Source organism: Zootermopsis nevadensis, unplaced genomic scaffold, assembly GCF_977971745.1.
Source record: "Zootermopsis nevadensis isolate Lab colony 2312 unplaced genomic scaffold, Znev_1.0 Znev_ptg000013l, whole genome shotgun sequence".
In the NCBI taxonomy this organism is placed as follows: domain Eukaryota; kingdom Metazoa; phylum Arthropoda; class Insecta; order Blattodea; family Termopsidae; genus Zootermopsis; species Zootermopsis nevadensis.
In genome coordinates this window covers 93,336-117,795 of record NW_028259145.1, presented here as the reverse complement: position 1 = coordinate 117,795, position 24,460 = coordinate 93,336, and the positions used below count along the sequence as shown (strand labels likewise).

Below are 24,460 nucleotides of genomic sequence, written 5' to 3'. Positions count from 1 at the left end.
GTTATCTGTGCTAAATATTTTGGGGATCTGTGCTGATCATCTGTACCAGAGATCTCATGTCGTAGACTGTTTGGAGTGTGTATATACTTGCGCTACAGTTTGTAAATTGTTAAAGTGGTTAGGGGGTAATTGCAATGGCAGAGAGGTATGTTATGTAGCATCCGATTGAGAATTTCATTATCTAATGTTAAATTAGGTTAATTTATGTCAAATTGGCAAGAATTTCATGGTGTGTTATATACGTGGTCATTGACAAATCATTACATTTATCAACCTTTTGACAGATAATGTTAATGAATGGCCGTAGTGATCGAATTAAATATTAACGGGTTTCATATCAATGTATTTTTTTTTTCCTTGAAGACATGGCTGGTGCTGAAGATTCTGACCTGTTTCAAGTTCCCCTTGCTGCTCTTCACACTGCCACAAGGGAAGTCATTTCATCTCTCTTGAATCCATTGAAAGTTATTCCAACTGATGAAGATATACCGAGGTAAGTGGTGCCTTGTACCTGGATCAAAGAAATTGTATGGTAGAGTGGCTGTGTTGTACAAGTGATAAAGAGAAATGTGTTTACTTTTGCCATAATTTGAACATTTACCTACAAACTATTGTAATATGGGAAAACTGGAAAGTTAGATGTAGAAGTACAGTACAACCATTATCAAAGTTAAATGCAACTGTCACATCCAATTTCCCAGGTGGGATTGCATGACTCACCAACGAGCACTACAAGATATTCTTGATATCATTAATGAATCGCCCAATAAAAACAATGCAGTCAACTAATCTATGTGTAAATTGTGTTGAAAATGCTCTCTGCGTACAAACACACAAGGTCTGTACCATTTAAATAGGTTGAAATTGTACCATGAAGACAAACTTCATTGATTAAACTCCAGTACTGATTATTATTTGAGGAAACATGTCTGTGCAAATGAAACCACAGTTTGTCAGGAAAGAACTCAAATGAGGGTCTTCTTCACCATCATGAATTGGCTGCAAACACCAGTTGCAGAAATGAATTCCACTAGCTGGGTCACAATGTTGGAAAGCATGAAATGTAGTTACCTTGTATGGCTGAAGTTTAAGTAGCTTCAGTACTTTCAATGCTGATGAGTTTGAGGTGCCAGCCTCAGTGCTTTTTGTGGTGTTCTAATCTAGCCTCTATTTTGTTTGGTTTTCCCTGGGTAACCAATGGCATTTTTAGAGTGGTATCTTCTGCACAAGTGACCTAGTAGACCTTGCTTTCTTAACAAGTTTATGGATGCCTATTGTGATTCTGGGAAATTTACAGCAGTGTTCCAGTGGAACCACATTTGACGTAAAAGCAATACAGAAAATATGCTGTTCAACAATATGTATCAGAACCATATCCAACACACAGCAATAACTAGTTCTTAACATGGTGTTAGACACGTTTGCACTGTTGTGTGAATACTTTTAGCGACTACTGCTCAGTTGCTGCAGTCATGCAGTTTCTGCTGGGTGCTGGGAAGTGACAGTTGTATTTACCTTTATCAGTGGATGCCTTGGTGACCATGATGCTGATTTATTGTGGCTACAATTTGTTTGTAGCAGAACCAATGCTACGCTCGCCTTATTGTACGAAGAAACTCATAATTATTTTTGTTGTATATTGTTAAATGTGTACTACATCGGAATTAGGACCTGCAGTTCTCTTGGCAGCAAGAACGAAGATGGCTCTAGTGTGGTAGAAGTTTACTGGCATTTCAGAGGAACCTGCTACCTCCATCACCTGGGCAATGACTGATGATGCAGGCAACAAGTATCTTTGACATGTCATAGAATGTTTACCAGACTACAATATAGATGACAGCTGTTTACATCAGAATTGTTCCTTAAGTTACCAATGCAAATTTTAATGAGGTATTTCTTCTTGTGTCCATCTTGTCTGATGAGTTCTTTTCTAAACAAATTGAATGTTCAATTTATGCTTTGTGCAAAAAGGCATTATATTGGACTGATGTGAATGTCTACATGTTAAGTATGCCACAAATATCAAATTCTATTGGAATAAGTTGAGTAGTTTCAGAAATTAAACTTGCAGTTGGACAGACAGATGTTTTTATTATGCATTTATTTCTACACTTTTTTGCAAAGAATGTGCAAGCCCATCAGGTCCCTTTATTCACCATATCAGTTACTGTTCGCGACTGTAACCTTGAGACTTGCAAGACATAAGGAATTAGACTACTACCTAAGCAAAAACATTCACTATGTACTCTGTAGTGGCTGTGCAAGCTCCATGTCAGTGTCTTCATCAGGTGTAGTATTGTTGTACTCACTGGCAGTTTCATTGTTGTCGCAGTCACTTTGAGAGCCAGTATCACTGTAACTGTCAGTGCCAGGATTGAGATTAATGACAATACGGTTTATCACATCTGGAAGGATGCCGTCTCTTTCCCAACATTGGCTTCGACCCTTCCCAGTTTTCCTTTGGCCACTGCATCTTTCGTCACTTGCTGGCTCATCTACTGTGACGTTGTTTTCGCGCACGATTCTCTTTATTTTCGCCCATGCAAGTTCTATGAGATTTAAATCACACATGTATGGAGGTAGTCTAACGACTGTATGGCCGCCTTTTTCCAAGATGTGATCAATTTTGTAGACCTTCTCTCTGGGTTTCAGTGGCGGAATTTGGTTATATAGCTAATTTTTTCACATGGTCACTGATCTGAAATGATGCTGTACTGCATGGCCGACACTATCTTTCTTCCTTCCTCCTTCACCCCACTTCCTCACCCCTCAAGTCCCAAGATTACAGTCACAAACAGTACTAGTATCCCTTTATACCATATTATTTTTAAACTGATTTTATTGTAGGCGTTATGTTAGTATTTCCATTGTAATGGCTATTTATCTCTTTGATTGTGGATGTTTTTTTGTATCTTTGCTCTGAATACATTTGGATTTATTTTGAAGGGAACGAAGGGATCTTCAAGTATTTGCTGAGTTAGTTTTATGTTGTGAGAGATGTGAAAAATTGATTGCTTTTGGAATCCAGAAATTGTAGTCAAATTGGTTCCAGCTGTGTGATTAGGCGGTTAATGATTCGTTGAATATTTACTTAATTGCGTAGTGTGTAATAAAGTGTAATGGAAAGAGTCAGTGATATTCTTTGTTATGTTACAGTGTTGCCATATGGAAATGTAGAGGTGAGATGTAGTTTTTAGGTATAAAGTAACACCAGTCACTTGTAGGTTGTTATAAATTTTTGAACTAGTAACATTATGAAGCATGTAGTCTTGTGGGTTGTAACACCGCATTGCGTTAGAACAACCATTCATATGACTTTTCCAGTGTGATCTGGTGTTGTGATCCGAAAGGAAGTTCGATATATTTCTTAGAGTAGAATACAGGTAAATGGCTCTGAGGTTTACGCGTTGTGTATCGGTTCTTACGCTAATTGTTTCCTTTTTGGAAGTTTGAAGGTGACTGTCTGCAGATATGGAGGGGTAACTGAATACAGTAGACTACTGATTATCTGTGGTAATTGGGGGAAGCAGGAACCCAGATAGTCAAGAAACACTGTTAATTCAAATTGTGCTTTATTAGAATTGTCATCATGTATGTAAGCAAAACAGGACGCATTTACACAAAGAAACGTACACACTCACATTGCAAAAGATACAAAATTTTAAGTGGAGGCAATGAATCTAGTTGCGTTCAATTTTAGACAGTGTTGCGAGTAGTTAAGAGAAATATAATTTCATATTAGAGACATTCTGAGATCGTGGATAATCCACTCCTTGGATATCTGGGCCCTGAATAGTCGGCGCTCTGCTGTATATTAAAAAGTTGTTGCATACGGTTGATAGGGGGTGGTCCTCCAGTTTGTTGGTGTGGCAAGAGTAACAACTCCTCATCATAAAAATGACTAGCAAGGTGTGAAATGTTACACAGTTATGGAATATGTGCACATTGTAATGAATTTTAGACTTCCATAGAAAGCAGGGAATTTCTTGACTAGCTGAATGACTATGAGCTTGTCAAGGAAGAGTTCACTCAGTTCCTTCCATGGTAGCAGAGGGATTATATGCGTTAGTTTTGTGTTATCAGCGGATTATTTTCTGTTATGAAGGAATGTAGGCGATTATGCCACCTGCTATTACTATCATAAGGTGATTGGATTTTGATTGATGGATTGAGTTATTTCAAGATATCCTGGGATTTGCTTTGAGAAACTGAGGAAGATGTGAAAAAGTGAAAAACCGCAAGTCTGGAGAGTGAGTGACCTGGCCAAGATTTTAACTTGGTACCTCTTGATCACAAATGTAAAGCATTACAGCAACACTTCATTGTGTGGTAATAAAAATGAAATTTACTGTTTCATTTGTTTGTTGAAGCCTTATCCTTCATGACAGGCGTAGCCCTATCCAGGGTTCTTTTGCAGGCTGTACCAAAAGCAAAGGACAGGGGAAGAGTTAATTATAGTTGTTATCTGATGAGGTTGTGTGTTGTAAAGTTATTTATGTGAAGAGGTACGGGTTCTTGAATTTTATGATTTTGCAGGGACTGGCGAGGTTTGGCCCAGTTGGTCGGTCTGAATGGTCAGACAGTGGTTCTGATAGGGTCAAAACCTGACCCAACAGCACAAGTGTTAAGCCATTGGCGACAAGGATCATTGGGTCTTTTAAGGTCCATTCTTGGTCAGTTGGATCGTTGGGATGTTGTGAGTGATACAGAAAATATGATAGGTAAGAAACTACCTTCAGTCTTCATAGATTCATCATCTTATATATCTAGGCTCTGTATTAAAATGTCAGTTTGTCTAATGCTGAGGTTAAGAATGAGTAGGAGGTAAATCTCTCCCCCCAAGCGCCTAAATGGCGTATAGTGGGACTGCTTTACTTTTTTAAAACACTATTCTTGGTCCAGAAGACTGGATCTTTCCATTGAAGACTTCGGAAATTTGTTTTTTGATTGTACTAGAAGATTTGGTTCTCATTACAAGTCACTCCTCTAAAATGTCAGTCTCTTCCTTAGTTTGAATCACATTTTGAAATTATATTCAACAGCCATATTTTCATTTGCCTCTAACTTTAAATACTTTACCCACTTGAAAGCTTGTGTTCTACTCATTATTCCCTCATAAACCTAATATAACATTTTGCAGATGTCAGTAGTATTTTTCTCCAGTTTCTAGAAAAGTTCAATATTTTTCCTCTCAACAGTTTTTAACCCCATGCTTTTTAATTAAGTGCACCGCAAAAACTCACTAATATTGCTGATTGTTATGATCGTATGATTATTTAAGTGCCTGACATCATGTGTAATTTGGCGTTTCCCTTGAATCGCTTTCAGATTTTCATGTATTTATGTTTATTTATTTATTGACAATGTTTAGGTGTTTGAGAATGTACTACATACAGACATTCTGTATCATTTCAGAGCGTGATGCTGTTAATTTTTTAAAAGGAAAGGACAGAACCAAAGCATCTGCTACAGAATTGGATGCTGAGATTGATGAACAAATCTTAACAGTAGGTGAGTGTGTTTTTGTAACATATAGAACAGGGGCGCGGGAGATAGGGATTAGCTCTATCTAGTGGGCCCAACTGAGTAGGAACCTGAAGACGGAGATAGAGCCCCATCTCCGAAACGTTGTTTTACGTTTTTTACGTTTTATTACTAAACGATGGATAATATCCAAGAAAATTTTTATTCAATTGACTCTTCACCATCGTCAAGAAGTTTTAGATTTGGGATACATGAGTAGTTGAGGTAGGGGAGTATAGTTTGGATATTGAAGGAATACGGGAGGTTAGATGGCCTGATGATGGAAGACCAACAAAGGGGAACTACATCTTACACCAGGCTTGCCCAACCTTTTTTGTTGTGTGGGCAACTTCGGCAAAATTTGGTCTGTATGCAGGCAACGTGAAGCTCAATACATAAAATGTTGAATGTATAAGTATACGTGTGTGTGTGTGTGTGTGTATATATACTTTTATCTGCATATTTTTCTATATATTATATACAATAAAAATATACTGATGATAATGTGAAAAATTAGTAAAAAAATTCAATTCACAACCTAGGCTAGGGTGTGTTTATTTTTAGCACATTTTTACAAAATGAATTAGTAATGTATGGCTCCATAAATAAAAAAACTAATAACCTTTTTAAAATATTATTGCATAGATTGAACTTGGGTGTGATCTTTTGCACCAGCAATGAAAATATCAGAAAGAAGCCGGTGCCTGCATATCTGCAAGTCGTTAACTAGAAAAATTCCCTGTAACAATACGCGTCGCCAATCGTCGACAAAGGTATTTTAATCCCGGCAAAGAACAACTGCTAACAATAAGGATTTATGATAGGGTCATTTGGGAGTATGGAATTTGTGGTAACTTTTCTTTCATAGTTTGCCAGGAAACAGGTGGAATTGCTTCGGCATTCTACCGTGCTGTTGTTAGGGATAGGGTTAAAAGACGTTTTCTTATTTAAAATGTCTCTGTGGGCAACATGTTGCCCACGAGCTACAGGTTGGGTGGGCCTGTATTACCCCATGGAAAAGGGAATAAGGACCACTGCCTGGGAACAGGTTTTTTTTAGTGAAAAGAGATCTTCAGCATGCAGTTAGAAAAGTAAAATTTGTTAATGATAGGCTGTCATACGTGATCATTTGTGGTTGATGGTGTGACATTATTACTGTAAATGTGCACCCACCAACTGAAGATAAGGATGATAATATAAAAGATACCTTTTATGGAGAATTGGAGCATGTATTTGATCAGTTTAGTACTTACGACATGAAAATTCTGCTATGAGACTTCAATACCAAAATTGTTTCGGAGGATATATTCAAACCAACTATAGGGAGTTAGAGTTTACATGAATTTAGTAATGACAATGGGGTGAGATTGCCGCATCCAAAAATCTTATTGTCAAAAGCACAACATTCCTACATCTTGATATCCATGAGCACACTTGGACTTCCCCTGATGGTGTGACCCATAATCAAATATTGATCATGTTGTAATTGATCAGATGTGCGATCTTATAGGGAAGCGGACTGTGATACTGACCATTACTTAGTGATAGCAAAATTTAGAGCAAGACTCTCGGTTCAAAAACAGGCAGGGCAGATATACAGGATTGAGAAATTTAACAACAAAAGATGGATCAATGTAGAAACTAAGCAAGAGTATCAGGTAAAAATTTCAAATAGGTTTGTAATCCTAGAAAACATTGACGAGAGTTCAGGGAATAGGGAAGTAGACGTCAATAAGGCCTGGGAAAATATACGGGATAAGATGAACATTTCAGCTGTGGAGAGTGTAGGGTATCATAAAATTTTGGGAAATAAAGCATGGTTTGATGAAGAATGCTCTATTTTGGTAAGACGGAGGAAGCAGGTTAGATTGCAATGGCTGCAGGCCCATACTTGGAAAAACAGTGTATGGTATGTCAGTGTAAGGAACGGAACAGAACCAGCAGTACTTTGAGGAATAAGAAGAGGGAGTATCTAAAAGATCAAATAGGGAAGCTGGAAACTAACAGAAAAAATTAAAACATTAGAGAATTGTACAGGGGCATAAGTGAATTTAAGAAGTGGTACAAACCTAGGACTCATTTGATCAAGAATGAGAATGGGGTTCTGCTTGCAGACTCACATGGCATCATAGATGGATGGAAAGATTACTTTAGTAAGTTACTAAACATTCACATAATTGATACATTTAAAAAGCAGAGCTCTCCGTCCTGGATCCGAGCCTTAAGGAAGTTTAAATTGCCATTGGGAAATTAAAATGTCATAAATCTCCAGGCATCGACTCAATTCCTGCAGAACTAATCCATGCAGGTGGTAGGACACTGCACTCAGAGATACATGAACTTATAGTCTCAATTTGGAACCAGGAAGTACTACCACAATAATGTAAGGAGTCAATTGTTGTTCCTATCTATAAAACAGGTGACAAAACTGATTGCATTTACTTCCGAGTTATCTCTCTTTTGTCAGCGTCATACAAAATTTTATTGAATATTCTTCTGGCATGGTTAGCACCATTTATGAATGGAACTATCACAGATGATCAATTCGACAAATTTTTAAAGAAAAAAGTGGGAGTATAATGGGTCAGTTCACCAACTATTTGTGGACTTTAGGAAGGCATGACTCAGAAGAGAGGTATTGTATGGAATTTTGATGGAGTTTGGGATACCAAAGAAACCTGATTGATTATTTTTTAAGATGTGTATGGATGGGTTATCTAGTAGAGTTTGTATAGGTAACGTACTGTGGGATCCCTTCCCAGTGCACAGTGGCCTAAAACAGGGGGATGCTTTGTCCCCAGTGCTTTTTAATTTTGCTCTAGAACATGTCATCAGAAAGGTCAGGGGGAATCAGGAAGGGCTGAAATTGAATGGTCTTCACCAGGTACTTTCCTATGTTGATGTCAATTTGCTGGGGGATGGGGTAGGTACCATAACCAAAAATGTAGAAGCTCTCCTACAGGCTAGCAAAGGAAATAGGTCTAGAAGTAAATGCAGACAAAACTAAACACATGTGCGTAATATGGGATCAACATCAGCAACACTGGTGGAACATACTTATAAGTAACACATCATTTGATAATGTTTAAAAATTTAAGTATCTGGGAACAACAGTAAGAAAGAGAAATGAGGTTCAGGATGAAAGTAAGAGTAGAATACATTTGGGGAATGCTTGTTTTTATTCAGTTCAAAAACTGTCATCATCTCATTTACTGTCCATAACACTGAAGATCAGGATATATAAAACAATAATTTTGGCTGTTGTCTTGTATGGCTGTGAAATATGGTCTCTTACCTTAAGGAAGAACATAAATTACAAGTGTTTGAAAACAACGCGCCCGGGAAGATATTTAGACGTAGGGGGGATCAAATAATTGGGGAATTTAGAATAATGCATGATAAGGAGCTGCATGAATTGTACGGGTCACCTAGCATAGTGAGGATAGTGAAATCAAGGAAGCTCTGTTGGGCTGGACATGTAGCTCGCATGGAGGGGAAGGGAAGGGAATTCTTTTGGAAAATGGCCACTGGTGATACACAGCTTGTTGCTTGTATAGCGTAGGAGACTAATTTGTTATGTTTTAAAGTTTGTTTATTTATGTTTTGAGAGATGTCTGTAGCTAATAGCTGTACAGTTAGCTTATGTCATGATGAACAAATTTAAATGGGAGGGAATGAAAAGAAAATTTAAAAGGGAGAAGTGTTACTTCAGCTTTGTGAGCATTATGGTGGCTAATGTTTTAGATGTTGCCATTCTCTCAAGTTTAGTACATCTTGTTCCAAGACGGGTGCTGTCGGTTTTAACAAAATCTGCGAAATAGATTGCATGTTGGTGTTTAAAAAACATGCAGTATAGTGCATGTTGGTACAAGTATCTATCAGGTATCAAGTAGGATTTGAGGTTTTCATGGCGATGAGTCTGAAGACAACCATCTTTAGGCATGAAGCTGTAAATCAAGATTCTGTAGTGGACTGCTCTTATTTTCCAGCGGATGTGTATAGACTAGAACAGGGTTTGGAACCACAGCATTATGATGCCTTTCTACTGTTTGCCGAGGAGGATCAAGATTTTGCAACACAGATTGTGGATAGGATGGAAACAGATTATGGATTGAAGGTACTGAAGTGATGAATTTGTAGAATTGTCTGTTTTGTTAGTGTACAGATTAGTCCTGCATGCCTGAATTAACTTTAAGATTTGTGTATGAGATCTTTCAGTAGTCACATTAAATACAGAATGATATAGACAGTATACCTACCTTGAGTTTTCAAATCAAAATCTTCTCATGTATACCGTGTGTGCCATTCATCTCACCAATCTTTTTTTTTTTTTTATTTAATCACAAAAGATACATATTGCAAATCGTAGTTTTCTCCACTGCTTTGTTACTTTATGTCTCTTCCCCCCAGCAGTTTGTTTTAATGTACGGCCAATCTCTTTTCTTCATACAGAGCAGTTATTTTATTTTACTATTAATGTTATGATATAATTAATTTTCAGATTGATGTGATACTAATTATTTTCATTGGGATATCTTTTATTGCCAATCTTCAAATTGAATTGCTTTAATTTTGCTGAAATTCCCTTGATAAATAATAAAGTTGTTTTTACTAACTGATTGTGTAGCCACGTGGCTTAAGGTATGCATAACCTTGAGTTGAGCAAACACTGGGGCTGTTGGTTTGAATCCTGTGTGGGGATGGACGTTCTGCATTAATTTTAATCACTGTTAGTTATCCTGTTCATTAAAATAATCTTGCTAATTGTGGGTTTGTTCCATAGCAGAGATTCTCAGAATTTATGTTTCTTCAAAACTATTTTTGTAATCAAATATTTTTGCCAACCCTTAAAACAAATATTTATGTTTTAGTAATTATTATTAATTTATAAACCTGTGTACAGAAATTGTAATTAAATCCACCCTATTCTTGAGGATACAGTTTATGTTGTACTTACCTAATATGATGGATTCACTTGCTTCTTGACTACAAGGGATTTGTCATATATATTTGGAAATCCGTATCTGACAAACATGGAAAACCTACCACAAGTGGAAAATATCCTTTCACTGTAAGTTGTTACTTTAATAAATGTTTCATTATGTCGAAAAGAACACCATCATTTATTTTACCTTCTGTTTTATTCAGTTGTTCAGTATCAGAAAACATTATCTGGCATTTTTTCAACACGTCCTCCAAAACTCAGTTTGCATAAGGAGGACTTTCTTCTTTCATATGCTGACATAGTTATTGTTGTTATACCTTTGGATGATAAATTTATCTTTAAAAGAATGTTTGCGAGATACGTTAATCTCTGGAGCCACACGGTATCACACAGACAGTTCAGTTGGACTGAAAATATATTCTGTAGTATGAGAATAACAAATCAAAAATTATGTTCTTGAGGAAGTTAGGAGGAGACTAAATTCCAGAAATGCTTGCTACTTCTCAGTTCAAAATATTTTGTCTGATTTCTAATAACCTGAAAATTAAAGTATGAATAACAATAATTTTCCTGTTGTTTTGTATGGGTGCAAAACATGCTCTCACTCAGAGGGAGGAACACAGATTGCAGGTGTTTGAGAATAGGGTGTTAAGGAGATTGGAGATAGCTGTCATCATATTTATGTTGCTTTTGTTGGTCTTGCGTAGTTGAAGCATTTGTAGGTCCATCTTGTTTTATGTTTTTCTTTTTCTTAAAATTTCTCATTTTGATTCAATGATCTATTATAAGGTTTCAAGAAAACAAAAATGGCAGATACAGTATTTATTGATACTTAGTTTTTATATTACTAAGATTGATAAATAGTCAACACCTTTCTGCTCCCAGCACAAACTTTCTGAAAACTTAATGCAAAGTGATAAAATGTATTGGAAGAATTGTCATTCAGTGCTAATTCCAGTTTTCACCAATGTGTAATATGACGGGGGTTCAATCCCCAACAGGGGCAGGGGATTTTGCCTCTAGCCTCTGTGTCCAGACTGGCTGAGGCCCATCCAGCCTCCTATCGAATGGGTGCCGGGGTCCTTTCTTGGGGGTAAAGCACTGCCAGAGCGTGATGTTGGCCAGTCACCCATATCTAGTGCGAGGTTAACTGAGTAGGGAGTAACCCCCCCCCCAAGCACTTACATGGTGTGTAATGGGACAGCTTTACTTTACTTTTTACAGATGTATAGTTGTATACATTCTAAAAGTGCACATCAGCTGATATACTGTCCACAGATCAGGAGAAGTGCCCTGCGAGGGGAAGTCGTTTCTGGTGTGGTGCAGGGGGTATGTTTACTATCAAGTGGACTAGAGGGCTGATATACATTATTTAGTCTGTTGGTGCTACTGAATTTATTCCAACAGTGTTTAATAAGATTCCCATCTGAGAATAAACACAAATAACAAATAATATTTTGTTAACTGTTTTATCAGCAGGAATGCATATTTATAAGTCTGTCATAATAAATAAGCAATTTAATTATTTCAGTTCATTTTATTTTTATGAAGATCTGAGAAATAACAGATGCTTTTACTGGATTTAAAAATTACTTCTGAGAATAAACACAAATGGTGATACTAAAATATCAGTTAATGTGGTACCTATTTAGTGGAGTTCTTAAGCCTGCAATAGAATGGATTCATACTTACTAAACCAATATTAATTTCATTTAGGTGTGAGACATCCAGTTCATTGAGATTCCAGATTTAATGAGAATTTTCTTTCTGTAACAGCTATGTTTGCGAGATCGTGACTTGGTGGGTGGTCTGACCTTTGAACATGAGGCCATCATGCGCCTAATTGCTAAGCGGTGCAACCGGTTGATTGTCATAGCTTCACCTAATTTCCTCAAAAGTGAAGCAAATAGATTCTTTGTGACCTTTGCTACAGCACTTGGAATTGGTGAGTGTCGAGATTCGTGTTTCTAGAAGTTATAATTCCTAGGTGTTTCTCCTCTTGACTTGTGATATTGTGAATGGTTTACCTGGACCATACATAATTATTCTTCAATGTTATTCAGCACTGAACAGTTCCTGTAGTTACGGCATTGAAATTAAGGCATTCTGAATAGTAAGAATTAATTTGCAAAATCCAGAAGAAGAGTTAATGCAGCATTGATAACCTTTTCATATTAAATTTCTCTTTCTATTTACATGCTTAACCCCCCCCCCCCCCCCCCCCCAAAGTTTTAGTAGCACAAGAAAATTATATATTTTTCCTTTCACACATGTCACAGCTGTTTGCATAATTGTTTGTTCTTTCTTACAGTTTATGATGAAAACATTTTTGGGTGAAAATTTAAAATTTCTGCCATGGGTTATGGAAAGCAGATAAGTAGAAAATACAGTAATATTACGGCACATACTGTTGTTATGGGGGAAAAATAATTGCTGTCTGTCTTGAAACAACATTGATCAACTGTAATAGAAAGCTGTTTCCATTTCATGCATGTTGGGTATAACATAGTCGGAATAAAGTAAATAAACGTATTCAGAGGAAAAAACCCTAAGTGCACGTATGAAAAATTATTACACACAATTAATGCATTCAGATAAACAATTTGATGAACCACTATAGAAAAATTTCATTCATGATGGTGAATCCAAAATCTCTACCCCTAACCCCTAAATTCCAATTGATCCAATGGTTTCTATAACACACTTTTCCCACACCTTAGAGTTTTCTAGGAACACTACTGTCATGTAAAAGGAGAAATGGCTCTGTATAATAAAAATAAAAGTAAGAATTTTATCTTATAGTCATTTAAATTTAGTATATTTCTACCACAAATATTATTAGAAGCATAGGAAATATAATAAATACATACAGAATTTTGGTTGGAAATCCTGAATGGAAGAGACCATTTGGAAGATGTAAGTGTAGATAAGAATATTATATTAAAATGATTCTCAGGGAAAAGGTGAGAGGATTAATCTGGCTCCCAGTAGACACCAGTGATGGATTCTTATGAACACAGTAATGAACCCATGGTTTTCATAAAAGGCAGGGAGTTTTATAACTACCTAAGCGATTGTGCTTATCAAGGACTGCTTCATGGAGTTTGTTATATTTACAATCTCTTCTAGATCAAAGATTACGCAAAATTGTACCAATTATGTACCAGAGGTGCCAGCTGCCTCCAGAGTTGACTTACTACTTCTGGCTTGACTACTCCCGGGCTGGAAAACTGTATGATTTTTGGACAAAACTGCACAACTCCGTACATTCTCCCTCAAGTCTGCAACCTTCCAGGTATTTGAAGCATTGAAAGTAGAATAACTGTAGTTTCCAAATGCATGTCTTGCAGTTAACATTGTTGATGAAGCTAACATATGTTATAATGTATAATGAGGTTTGGTGGAAAGATCTTGTGAACCCGGGCTTTTTCAGAAGGACTCTGCTCCTTGGAGTAGGTTAGTTTATGCAGGTTTCTTACTCAGAAGCAGTCTCTTCTTGTCTGAATTTGTGTGTGTTTCTAGGTCAGTGAAAAGAACATAACCCTTATCTCTCAACACCTAAAGCTAATTGGCTGTGGTTTATCAGTAGAAATCATATGATACAGTGGAGTTATTTGTACGTTAGAAAGTTTCCTCAAATGGAAGCCAACACAGAAATAGTTTGGCATATTATTTATTTTATTTGTAGTGTTCTGTCTGACGACAGGTCCATATATTATGAACAGAATCCTTCCAACCTCTTCAGGTTGTCAGGGACCTGCTCATACATATATACATTCTTGGCAGAGATGATCAGAAGTGGTTTGCCATTGCCTTCTTCTGTGTGTGAGTGGAGTAATTGTTGGGATGCCACGGAGAAACCGGGGAAGCCCCCGGAGGAAAACTCCGTGATGCCTAGACCACGGCCTTGCCCAACACAAGTTATAAATTTGAGCACCACCGGGAATTGAACCCGGGACCCCAGGCTTACAAGGCTAGTGTTCTGACCGCTAGACCATACAAAATGGTTTCAAATATAAAGTTACAGATACTAAGCCTTTCATGTCAAATAAAGCTGACAGTTCTGTTTTACGTACTTTAAAATTGTGAACAGCCACTCTTGAATTTTCCCAGTGTATGTGATGGACAAATTGTTACTGGGCAGGAGTTTCTGTGTTCCCCTGCCAATCAGCACAATTTTACCAGTGCTCATTGCCCCTGCTGCATGTGGTAGGCTGAACCAATGACAAAGAATTACAACCACGGTGCACACGTGGCTTCTTTTCGGACCTGACACTTGGCTGCTCTTCAGTAGTTATAAAAATGCATTCAAAAATTTATGTGATCTGGAGCTTTCATTGTGTCTAAGTATAATAAATTCTTTGGCCACCAGCTGTGTCAAGGGGTTGAAAGGTAAAAAAAAGTTAAGAACTTATTATACATTTACAAATTCTTTTACCATTCTATACATATACACTATGTTAATAATGCAGTTGTATGTTCTTTTAGGGCTCAGTTGCCAGCTGTTAAAGCCAGTGGTGAGGAAAGCCGTAGCTTCAAAGCTGAACCTGTGTTGGAACAAGACACGGTAGTTTCTTCTGACTGGAAGGATGAGGACACTGCAGATACGTGCAGTTTAGGAAGTGAAAAGTCAAGCTCTCACGGTAGAAGTGTAAGTTATCTACTAATGCTCACAATGAGTATACAGAATTTCTTATGCATGTGGTGACCTCATGTTGACTAACATACACATGCGTACACTTACAGAAAATGGCTATGCCATTTTTCAGGCATTTAAGATATCAGCTTCTTGTCATGGAGATCTGGGTCCAGTCTCAGTGTAATTCATGTGGGAATTTTGATAGATTTTTAAATTCATGTTTGATAGCAAATGGGACTAATTCTTAATATTTCCTGTTTATGATGTCATGTAGAAGACGTGGTACCTCAGAGTTATGACTTTAAAATTTAGTTTCTCTTGCACACCAGCACACACATTGTATAAGATTACTTGCAGAACTAATTGAAATTGAATGGTGTCATTACATTTCATTTTTCTATCATTTCAGTTTGAAACACCACTTTTAAAGAAGCAAAAGTCATTAAGTATGGAGTCTTTGAAGTACAAGGCATTCACAAAGCTATTTAAGAAATTATCAAAAAGAAAACCACAATTAGCTGAGGCCACATGATTCATTGGTAAGTCTTGGTTTCGTATATTTCTGTATTTATAGTTCAGAAATCTTTAATAACGTGGCAGAGTTTCAGAATTTGTTTTCCAGCTGAAATAACTTCCATGAAGGAGGCATCTTATCTTAATTTTGTTTATAAAATCATCGCTCTATTGTAATAAGTAATGGCTAAAATATATTTGAATTAGTTATGGATAATATTAGGAGCTGCTGGGAATGAAAGATACTACAAATGAAGACAAGAGTTCCAGTTTATGGATTTTTAACAAATAGTTTAATATTAACTTCATGTAGTAAAAACCGAGGATAGAAACAATTACAGCTGCCGAGATGACATTTGTGAGATGTGCTGCAAAGTACACTTGGAAAGACTTACTTAAAGAGTTAGAACAGATCCCATTTTAGACAAAATGTTGAAATATGAAAACAGTTGGCTTCAACGTGTTAGCAGAATGCAGAGGGACAGACTTCCCAAATTATTAAGAAACTACACACCATGTGGACAAAGAAACTCTGGAAGATCGCAAAAGAGACTTAGACTATGGGGATGGAAAAGGTCAATACGCCCTAACTCCTTGATTGTGTGATGATGATGATGGTAGTAAAAATCCTATCATTTAAAATTGGTTGGATCAAAGTATTGCATATTTTGAAGTTATTGAGTAGTTTCAAAATGGTAGTTTTTATCAGTGTTCCATTCATAATATTATTGAATTTGTAAAAAGTTTTATTAGATGGTGATTTATATTAAATTTGTTGATTAGTCTTAAACAAACAGGATGTTTTACATGCTTCAAACTCCACATTGCGGCTGGTTTTACTTGAAAATTTGATATTTACTGAACTGCCAGGAAATACTCTGCTCTTATGGAGCCCAAAGCTTCATTAGTATGTTCACAAAACCCCACATTTGAACCTGAGCAATTTCGTGTGGTCCATTACCTTTACATCTGCTGTAAGATCCATTTGATTCATTCTACTGTAAGATCTATTAATATTAACTGTAACTATCTTCATTGTCCTGTTACCTCCTCTTTGTACTGCTTCTTAGTTTGTGTAAGGAAGCCTTGGACAGATCATGTAGTGAGAGAGAGGACACAGCTTTGAATTTCAGATAATGCAGACTATTACTGCACACACACATAGTGGAGTAAGAATATGGGTCTGGTTTTTATTTACAAGAAGTGGTTAAACCAAAAGAAAATGTAATTTTTCTTCCACTTTCTTTCAGCTTGGTGCACCTTGTGTACCAACGTTTTGGTGTAGGAGATGCGTTGTAGGAAGGGAGTATTTTTTGTCTGTAGATTATGTCTACTTTCTTTTTGAGTCCTGCATGAACTACACAACCAAATGGACTCAACGAATATCTCAGTAAAATATTTAAAGCTATCTGAATAGACATTGTTTCTGTAAGAAAAGCAATAAACGAAAATAGTATCCTGAATAAAATATTGTTATATTAGAATAATGAAAGGATACTTTGAAATGGGCAATCTTATCCCTGCATCATAATTAGGGAAGGACACTGAAGTGAAACACATTGAGCATGTTTACAAGTCTCTGATGTAGCAGATTCTTCACCAATTAGAATAAGTGTAAATTGTTGCTTACAATCTATCCAAGTCCTTTGGTTTGAGATTCAGTGTAGAGAAACATGTGGCTGGTGAAGATTGGTGCAAATTGTACTACACCGAGTGTATAATGGTGAGTAAATCTGTTTCTTCATACTCAGGAACTGAATGAGAAAGAAGTAGATGCTTAATTTTGATTTGCCTCAATGGCAGTTAGTAGCTTACTAAACAAACCCCAGGTATCAGTTATAACATGGATAATTCAGGTTTGCTGTTTAATGACGCTAGTCATGTTACTGCCATGAAAGACAGTAAAAATGTTCATGTCTTAGGGTGGCCACACGCTACGGCTTACTGGAAGGCTTACGTCTGTGAAGGCCAACCGGAGCGTGTGTTGAATTTGGCTGGAAACCGAGCCTCCGATAAATCTGCAGCAACTTGATTTTTTACCTTGAGGTTTACTGGGTGTTTACAAGTCGTAACGTGTATGGGGAAAGAGGAGGGTAGAGGCTTGTAGCATTTAGTCATCTCAGTCAGTCAACACAGCACTATACAGCCCTGTTTGTTTCATCAATTTTTATATTACCATTATTGGAGTGATGGCTGACATGAGATCCTGGCCTCATGAATTCATCTCTGAATTCATCGAGTTGTACAGGTCTCTGCCTTGTTTTATATACAATGTGAAAAGCAAGCAGTATTCCACGAACACTCGAGAAACTCTGCATATTTGAAGATACCATAGCTATTACTATGCATAGTAAAGAGTATCAACAATACGCGCAGTTCTTACAGAAAAGAGTTGAAGAAAGTGTCACAGTGGAAAAGAAGCAGCGCGAGCGGAGAAGTATGTAATCCGTCTCTATGGTATTTCCACATGTAGGATTTTCTGTACGACCAGGTAGTTATGCAAGTCCGTCGGCTCTAACCGAATTTCATTCAAGAAATTTATGCGAGAATGTTTTTGTCTATCTAACCCACTTAGAATGATTTCGCTTTCTTTTGTTTTTTGGACATTAAAGTAACAGCAATACTGATTACAATCACATCGACTTCACTGAACATGTCGTAGCATCAACTCGAGAATGAAAGACTGAGCACAAAGTCTGTACGTGTGTGAACTCTCAGAGGTTTGAGGCTTACCTTCCGACTTTAATCTCGGAAGGCAGGCCTTCCGGTAAGTCGTAGCGTGTGTGGCCACCCTTAAAATCTACTAAAAGAGGCAAAACCATACCTCTCATAGTGTTCTCTAATGCTGAAGGTTCCTTTATACCTCAATATTTTATTTTTAAAGTAGTCTACAAGTAAAATGTTCATGAGCTATTATTACAATGAAGAGAGACTCCATACAAACTCATATCCATGGACTGGCTTTTGAATCACCTCATACCCTGAAAACCAGCAGGGAAATATCTCAATTTTGGATTGTTGTGTGGAGCACATGAAATTTTATGAAGTGTTACAAACTTCAGCTGACAAGAAGATAATGTTGTTCTGTACAGTGCATTTTCCAAGCTTCTGAAAGCATATTTTTAAATTCCTTGTGATGAGTTGATCTGGGTAAAGCCAGTTATGAAATTTGAGTGGTGTCAGTTTCATGCACTACATTCCAGTGTCTGATCTCATCTCTGAAGTGTCAGATTCAGTGTAATGTTTCTGAATCACATTTTTTTTTTGTTAAAATGGTCTGCCATTCCTGATCCTGCATTCCTTACGTCTATTACTGAATCCAGAGATTTCTCTGCCAGTGTCTTCGAGATACCTTCAGACCAAGAAACTACGTCAGATTCTTCAGGTCTGACACCTGTCACAGGTCAGCTCTCTACATCATCAATTCAAGACAAACGAATCATCAACTGCACATTTTACTGCAAGAGAGGCACTCAATAAGATATCACCCATATCAAATCAGAGGTCCACTCTAGAAGGATGCAGTCAGCAATATATCTCATAGCCATGGTTTTAGTAAATCCAAATCCACCACTTCTAATCTGGTTACGTTTTTGGATTTATTTTCCCCTTTCACTTGTTCCCAGTCTCAAGCTGATGCCTTTTATGTTGATTTTATCATTTATTTACTTCCATCATTTTGTTTTCTATATTACTCCATATTTATTAATGTTTTCTTTAAATCATTGCTTTACAGACTAATAATGAACATCAGATGAACCACGCCATATAAAAAACAATACCTTCGTTCTAATATATAAGAGTAATCTGATAAGAACATCTTCCATAAACTGCATAACATTGTAAAGGATTGTAATTCGAGTTTTAAATTTACCAATCTAATTTATACCTGAAGACGGTTAAATATAACCGAAACATGTCGTAAGAGACGTTCCAATTTGTAAATCGATCATTCGATGCGGAACGTGAAATTATATTTTAAATATTTTATATTTTATCATCTTATTAAAAATTGTGATTTGACGGAAAATATTAAAACATTTATCAGTGTTGTTTCGCATGTCTTACGTTTGCACAAACTTGGTGACTATGAACTGTCTGCTGGTTATATGATTGATTTCTTAGTTACCTAACCAGCAGACATTCGCAAGTACGTTATTCTGGAGTTTTGTCATTTCCTTTTGATTTATTGTCTGGTATCTTTCAAGGATCTGTATTAGGACCTTTGTTGTTTAATGTGCAATGTCATTAAATTGTAAGGCCATAAAGTCTCCTCAATATAGTTCTTTACTTTGAAAGGACGCAGAAAACTTAAAGAATTTGAAAAATGTAAACTTCAAAAAATTTTGAAAAATTTCAAAATTTTTGGGTTTTGTGTGTTTTTTTGACAATTTCCAGCAATGCGCGTGGGATTTAGGGCGCGGGGGGGTGGTTTGGGCGCGGGTGGTTAGGGCGCGGGGGTGGGTTAGGGCGCTGGGGGTAAGGTCGCGGGAGGTTAGGGCGCTAGGGGGTTAGGGCGATTCATGCCATTTGCAGCCACATTTAATTTTTTAAAAATTTCGACAATTTTTGAAAATATCAATTTTTTCGAAAATTCGAAAAACGTAGGAAATCGTCCAAAAAGCTAGGTTAGGTTAAGTTAGGTTAGCTTAGGTTAGTTTTTTTAAATTTCAATTTTTTCGAAAAATCGAAAAACGTGGGAAATCGTCCAAAAAGTTAGGTTAGGTTAAGTTAGGTTAGGATAGGTTTGGTTAGGTTAGGTTAGGCTAGGTTTGGTTAGGTTGGGTTAGGTTAGGATAGGTTACGTTAGGTTAGGTTAGTTTACGTTCGGTTAGGTTAGGTTAGGTTATTTTTTTAAATTTTCAATTTTTCGAAAAATCGAAAAACGTGGGAAATCGTCCAAAAAGCGCACAAAACCAAAAATTTTTTAAAAATTCTGAATTCAAATTTTTTTCGAAAATTTCGAAAATATTTAGTTTTCTTCGCGTTTCATGCCATTTACAGCCACTTTTAATTTTTTGAAAATTTCGAAAAAAATTTAAAATTTCAATTTTTTCGGAAATTTCGAAAAACGGGAAATCGTCGAACATGCTAGGTTAGGTAAGGTTAGGTTAGTTTAGGTTAGGTTAGGTTAGGTTATGTTTGGTTAGGTTAGGTTACGTTAGGGTAGGTTAGGTTAGGTTAGGTTAGGTTATTTTTTTAAAATTTCAATTTTTCGAAAATTTTCGAAAAATCGAAAAACGTGGTAAATCGTCCAAAAAGCGCACAAAACCAAAAATTTTTGAAAAATTCTGAATTCAAATTTTTTTTCGAAAATTTCGAAAATATTTAGTTTTCTTCGCGTTTCATGCCATTTACAGCCACTTTTAATTTTTTGAAAATTTCGAAAATTTTTGAAAATTTCAATTTTTTCGAAAATTTTCAAAAAATCGAAAAACGTGGGAAATCGTCCATAAAGCGCACAAAACCAAAAATTTTTCAAAAATTCTGAATTAAAATTTTTTTTCGAAAATTTCGAAAATCTTTAGTTTTCTTCGCGTTTCATGCCATTTACAGCAACTTTTAATTTTTTGAAACTTTTTGGAAATTTTTGAAAATTTCAATTTTTTCGAACATTTTCGGAAATTTCGTAAAACGGGAAATCGTCGAAAATGCTAGGTTAGGTTAGGTAAGGTAAGGTTAGGTTAAGTTAGGTTAGGTTATGTTAGGTTAGGTTATTTTAGGTTAGGTTAGGTTACGTTAGGTTAGGTTAGGTTATTTTTTTAAATTTTCAATTTTTCGAAAATTTTCGAAAAATGGAAAAACGTGGGAAATCGTCCATCAAGCGCAGAAAACCAAAAATTTTTCAAAAATTCTGAATTCAAATTTTTTTTCGAAAATTTCGAAAATCTTTAGTTTTCTTCGTGTTTCATGCCATTTACAGCAACTTTTAATTTTTTGCAACATTTTGAAAAATTTTGAAAATTTCAATTTTTTCGAAAATTTTCGGAAATTTCGAAAAACGGGAAATCGTCGAAAATGCTAGGTTAGGTTAGGTAAGGTTAGGTTACGTTAGGTTAGGTTACGTTAGGTTACGTTAGGTTAGGTTAGGTTAGGTTAGGTTATTTTTTTAAATTTTAAATTTTTCGAAAATTTTCGAAAAATCGAAGAACGTGGGAAATCGTCCAAAAAGCGCACAAAACCAAAAATTTTTGAAAAATTCTGAATTCAAAATTTGTTTCGAAAATTTCGAAAATATTTAGTTTTTTTCGCGTTTCATGCCATTTACAGCCAATTTTAATTTTTTGAATATTTCGAAAAATTTTGAAAATTTCAATTTTTTCGAAAATTTTCAAAAAATCGAAAAACGTGGGAAATCGTCCATAAAGCGCAGAAAACCAAAAAATTTTCAAAAATTCTGAATTCAAATTTTTTTTCGAAAATTTCGAAAATCTTTAGTTTTCATCGGGTTTCATGCCATTTACAGCAACTTTTAATTTTTTGAAACTTTTTGGAAATTTTTGAAAATTTCAATTTTTTCGGAAATTTCGAAAAACGGGAAATCGTCGAAAATGCTAGGTTAGGTTAGGTAAGGTTAGGTTAGGTTAGGTTAGGTTAGGTTATGTTAGGTTAGGTTAGGTTAGGTTATTTTTTTAAATTTTCAATTTTTCGAAAATTTTCGAAAAATCGAAAAACGTGGGAAATCGTCCAAAAAGCGCACAAAACCAAAAATTTTTGAAAAATTCTGAATTCAAATTTTTTTCGAAAATTTCGAAAATATTTAGTTTTCTTCGCGTTTCATGCCATTTACAGCCACTTTTAATTTTTTGAAAATTTCGAAAATTTTTCAAAATTTAAATTTTTTCGAAAAATCGAAAAACGTGGGAAATCGTCCATAAAGCGCAGAAAACCAAAAAATTTTCAAAAATTCTGAATTCAAATTTTTTTTCGAAAATTTCGAAAATCTTTAGTTTTCTTCGTGTTTCATGCCATTTACAGCAACTTTTAATTTTTTGAAAATTTTGAAAATTTTTGAAAATTTCAATTTTTTCGAAAATTTTCAGAAATTTCGAAAAACGGGAAATCGTCGAAAATGCTAGGTTAGGTTAGGTAAGGTTAGGTTAGGTTAGGTTACGTTAGGTTAGGTTAGGTTAGGTTATTTTAGGTTAGGTTACGTTAGGTTAGGTTAGGTTAGGTTATTTTTTTAAATTTTCAATTTTTCGAAAATTTTCGAAAAATCGAAAAACGTGCGAAATCGTCCAAAAAGCGCACAAAATCAAAAATTTTTGAAAAATTCTGAATTCAAATTTTTTTCGAAAATTTCGAAAATCTTTAGTTGAGTGCCTTATAGATGCTCGTGAAGTACAACCTGGTGGCATAGGGGCTGTGTAGTGGCGACATATGCAATAATCGTTTATAGTGCTTCGTTCATTGAGCTGTAGTTTACGAAATCCCACCTGTTTTCATAAATGATGGAAGATATTTAGGTTATGGAAATGTTTATTAGTTGGTGTCTTATAGGTGATGTTGGTCGGACTTTTCAAATGATTCAGCTCGCGAGACGTTTTCGCCCTTCTGCAAAATTACTTGTGAGAAATTATCGCGCAGGGAGAATGTCGGTGCTGAATTTGCGTGATGTCTTGAGTGCCAACATGAAATGTGACGAGGATAAGTTCGTGTTGGAAAGGACGTGGACGATTTCACTGGGTGCTTTATAGGTAGACGTTCAGGTATTCAAGAGTTGTGTCTGGTATCAATCTGAGCAGTAACATAACGGCGACCGACAGGTTATGTGACAAATGTGCCCTAGGATGTAGGCGATGTAGATGCAAATTGTGGGCTACTTGTTTCGTAGTGCTTCGTGCTAAGTTGATTGAGCTGTAGTTTATTGGGTGTGGTTGGATTCATAAATTATTTTATGATTTTTGAGGTTATGGAAGTGATTGGTAGTTGGTTTCTTATAGGCGAAGTTGGTAGCTCGTTTCGCCTTAATTTTTTTCTTTACTTCCTGTCATTTTTAAAGGAGAAGATGTGAAACTAATGGTATTCACGGAATAAAGTTTGAGGTCTTCATAATTTTACAGTGTTTGGAGTGGTATTTCAGTCAGCATTTGGTTCGGCAGTGCCGTGTAGTGTTCGCGGACGGGCATGTACCTCAGGTGTATTGTCGGTAGATGACAGGACAGTTCGTCAGGGTGCGCACATATTGATCATTGAATATCCCTCATGCTCCCTCGGTGGCGGGATGTGTTCGCTGTTTTTCAGACGTTGCCGTCCCTGCGTGCGAGAAAATGGCGCAGCTCCTCTGCTGTTATTGTTTACTTCGGACGGCGTGATGGTAGGATGCATGCCCAGTCGAGTGCAGCTTTACTCTCTTATATTTCTAATGCTTGCAAGTTTATTTGAACATATGTTTGTCATCTTTCTCCTGTGTGAAGTACGTAAAGTGGGAAATATTTTGGTTGCACGAAATTCCGGATTATTTGCCAGTAGGTTATTAATGTGGTGTAGAGTGCCTTCGTAGTAAGAATTAATACTGGTCTCTCAATGCGGATGTTTATTTCTGTACATGGTTTTGTTTCAGGTAGGCGTGAATGCAAGCATATGGGATACTTCAGCCGTTATGCAGTTTCGAGTCCATCATTACTACGGAGGTAGCAAGACTTTGCTCCGGTAGCTGACATGACCACTGTGCATGATGGACACAATTCATCAGTCGATGCGGTTGGGATGACCCACAGACTCGTGGTGGCAGCCTCTGTTTTTGTGACTTGCATGTGGAAATTCAGTAGCTGTTGATTTAAATTTGTGCAAGAGCTTATCGCAGTGAAGAAGCTAGAAGTAAGCAGCTAGGGTTACAG

At 36.3% G+C, this 24,460-nt stretch overlaps 1 protein-coding gene across 2 annotated transcripts; it reads left to right on the top strand.

Annotated features, from left to right (window-relative positions):
* The first annotated feature begins 3 nt into the window (after positions 1–3).
* On the top strand, positions 4–19,898 carry LOC110832274 (myeloid differentiation primary response protein MyD88). 2 transcript variants are annotated; one of them, XM_087348327.1, is made up of 10 exons: positions 4–145; positions 364–493; positions 4,537–4,721; positions 5,416–5,511; positions 9,513–9,640; positions 12,245–12,413; positions 13,598–13,763; positions 14,957–15,119; positions 15,517–15,646; positions 19,357–19,898. In XM_087348327.1, exons 2-9 carry the CDS (start codon positions 366–368, stop codon positions 15,637–15,639), a joined length of 1,158 nt encoding a protein of 385 aa, XP_087204453.1. In that variant the 5' UTR covers positions 4–145; positions 364–365; the 3' UTR covers positions 15,640–15,646; positions 19,357–19,898. The 2 variants fall into 2 exon arrangements, with proteins under 2 accessions (XP_087204453.1, XP_087204452.1); XM_087348326.1 differs by having other exon boundaries at positions 16,871–19,898.
* The last annotated feature ends 4,562 nt before the right edge of the window (positions 19,899–24,460 follow it).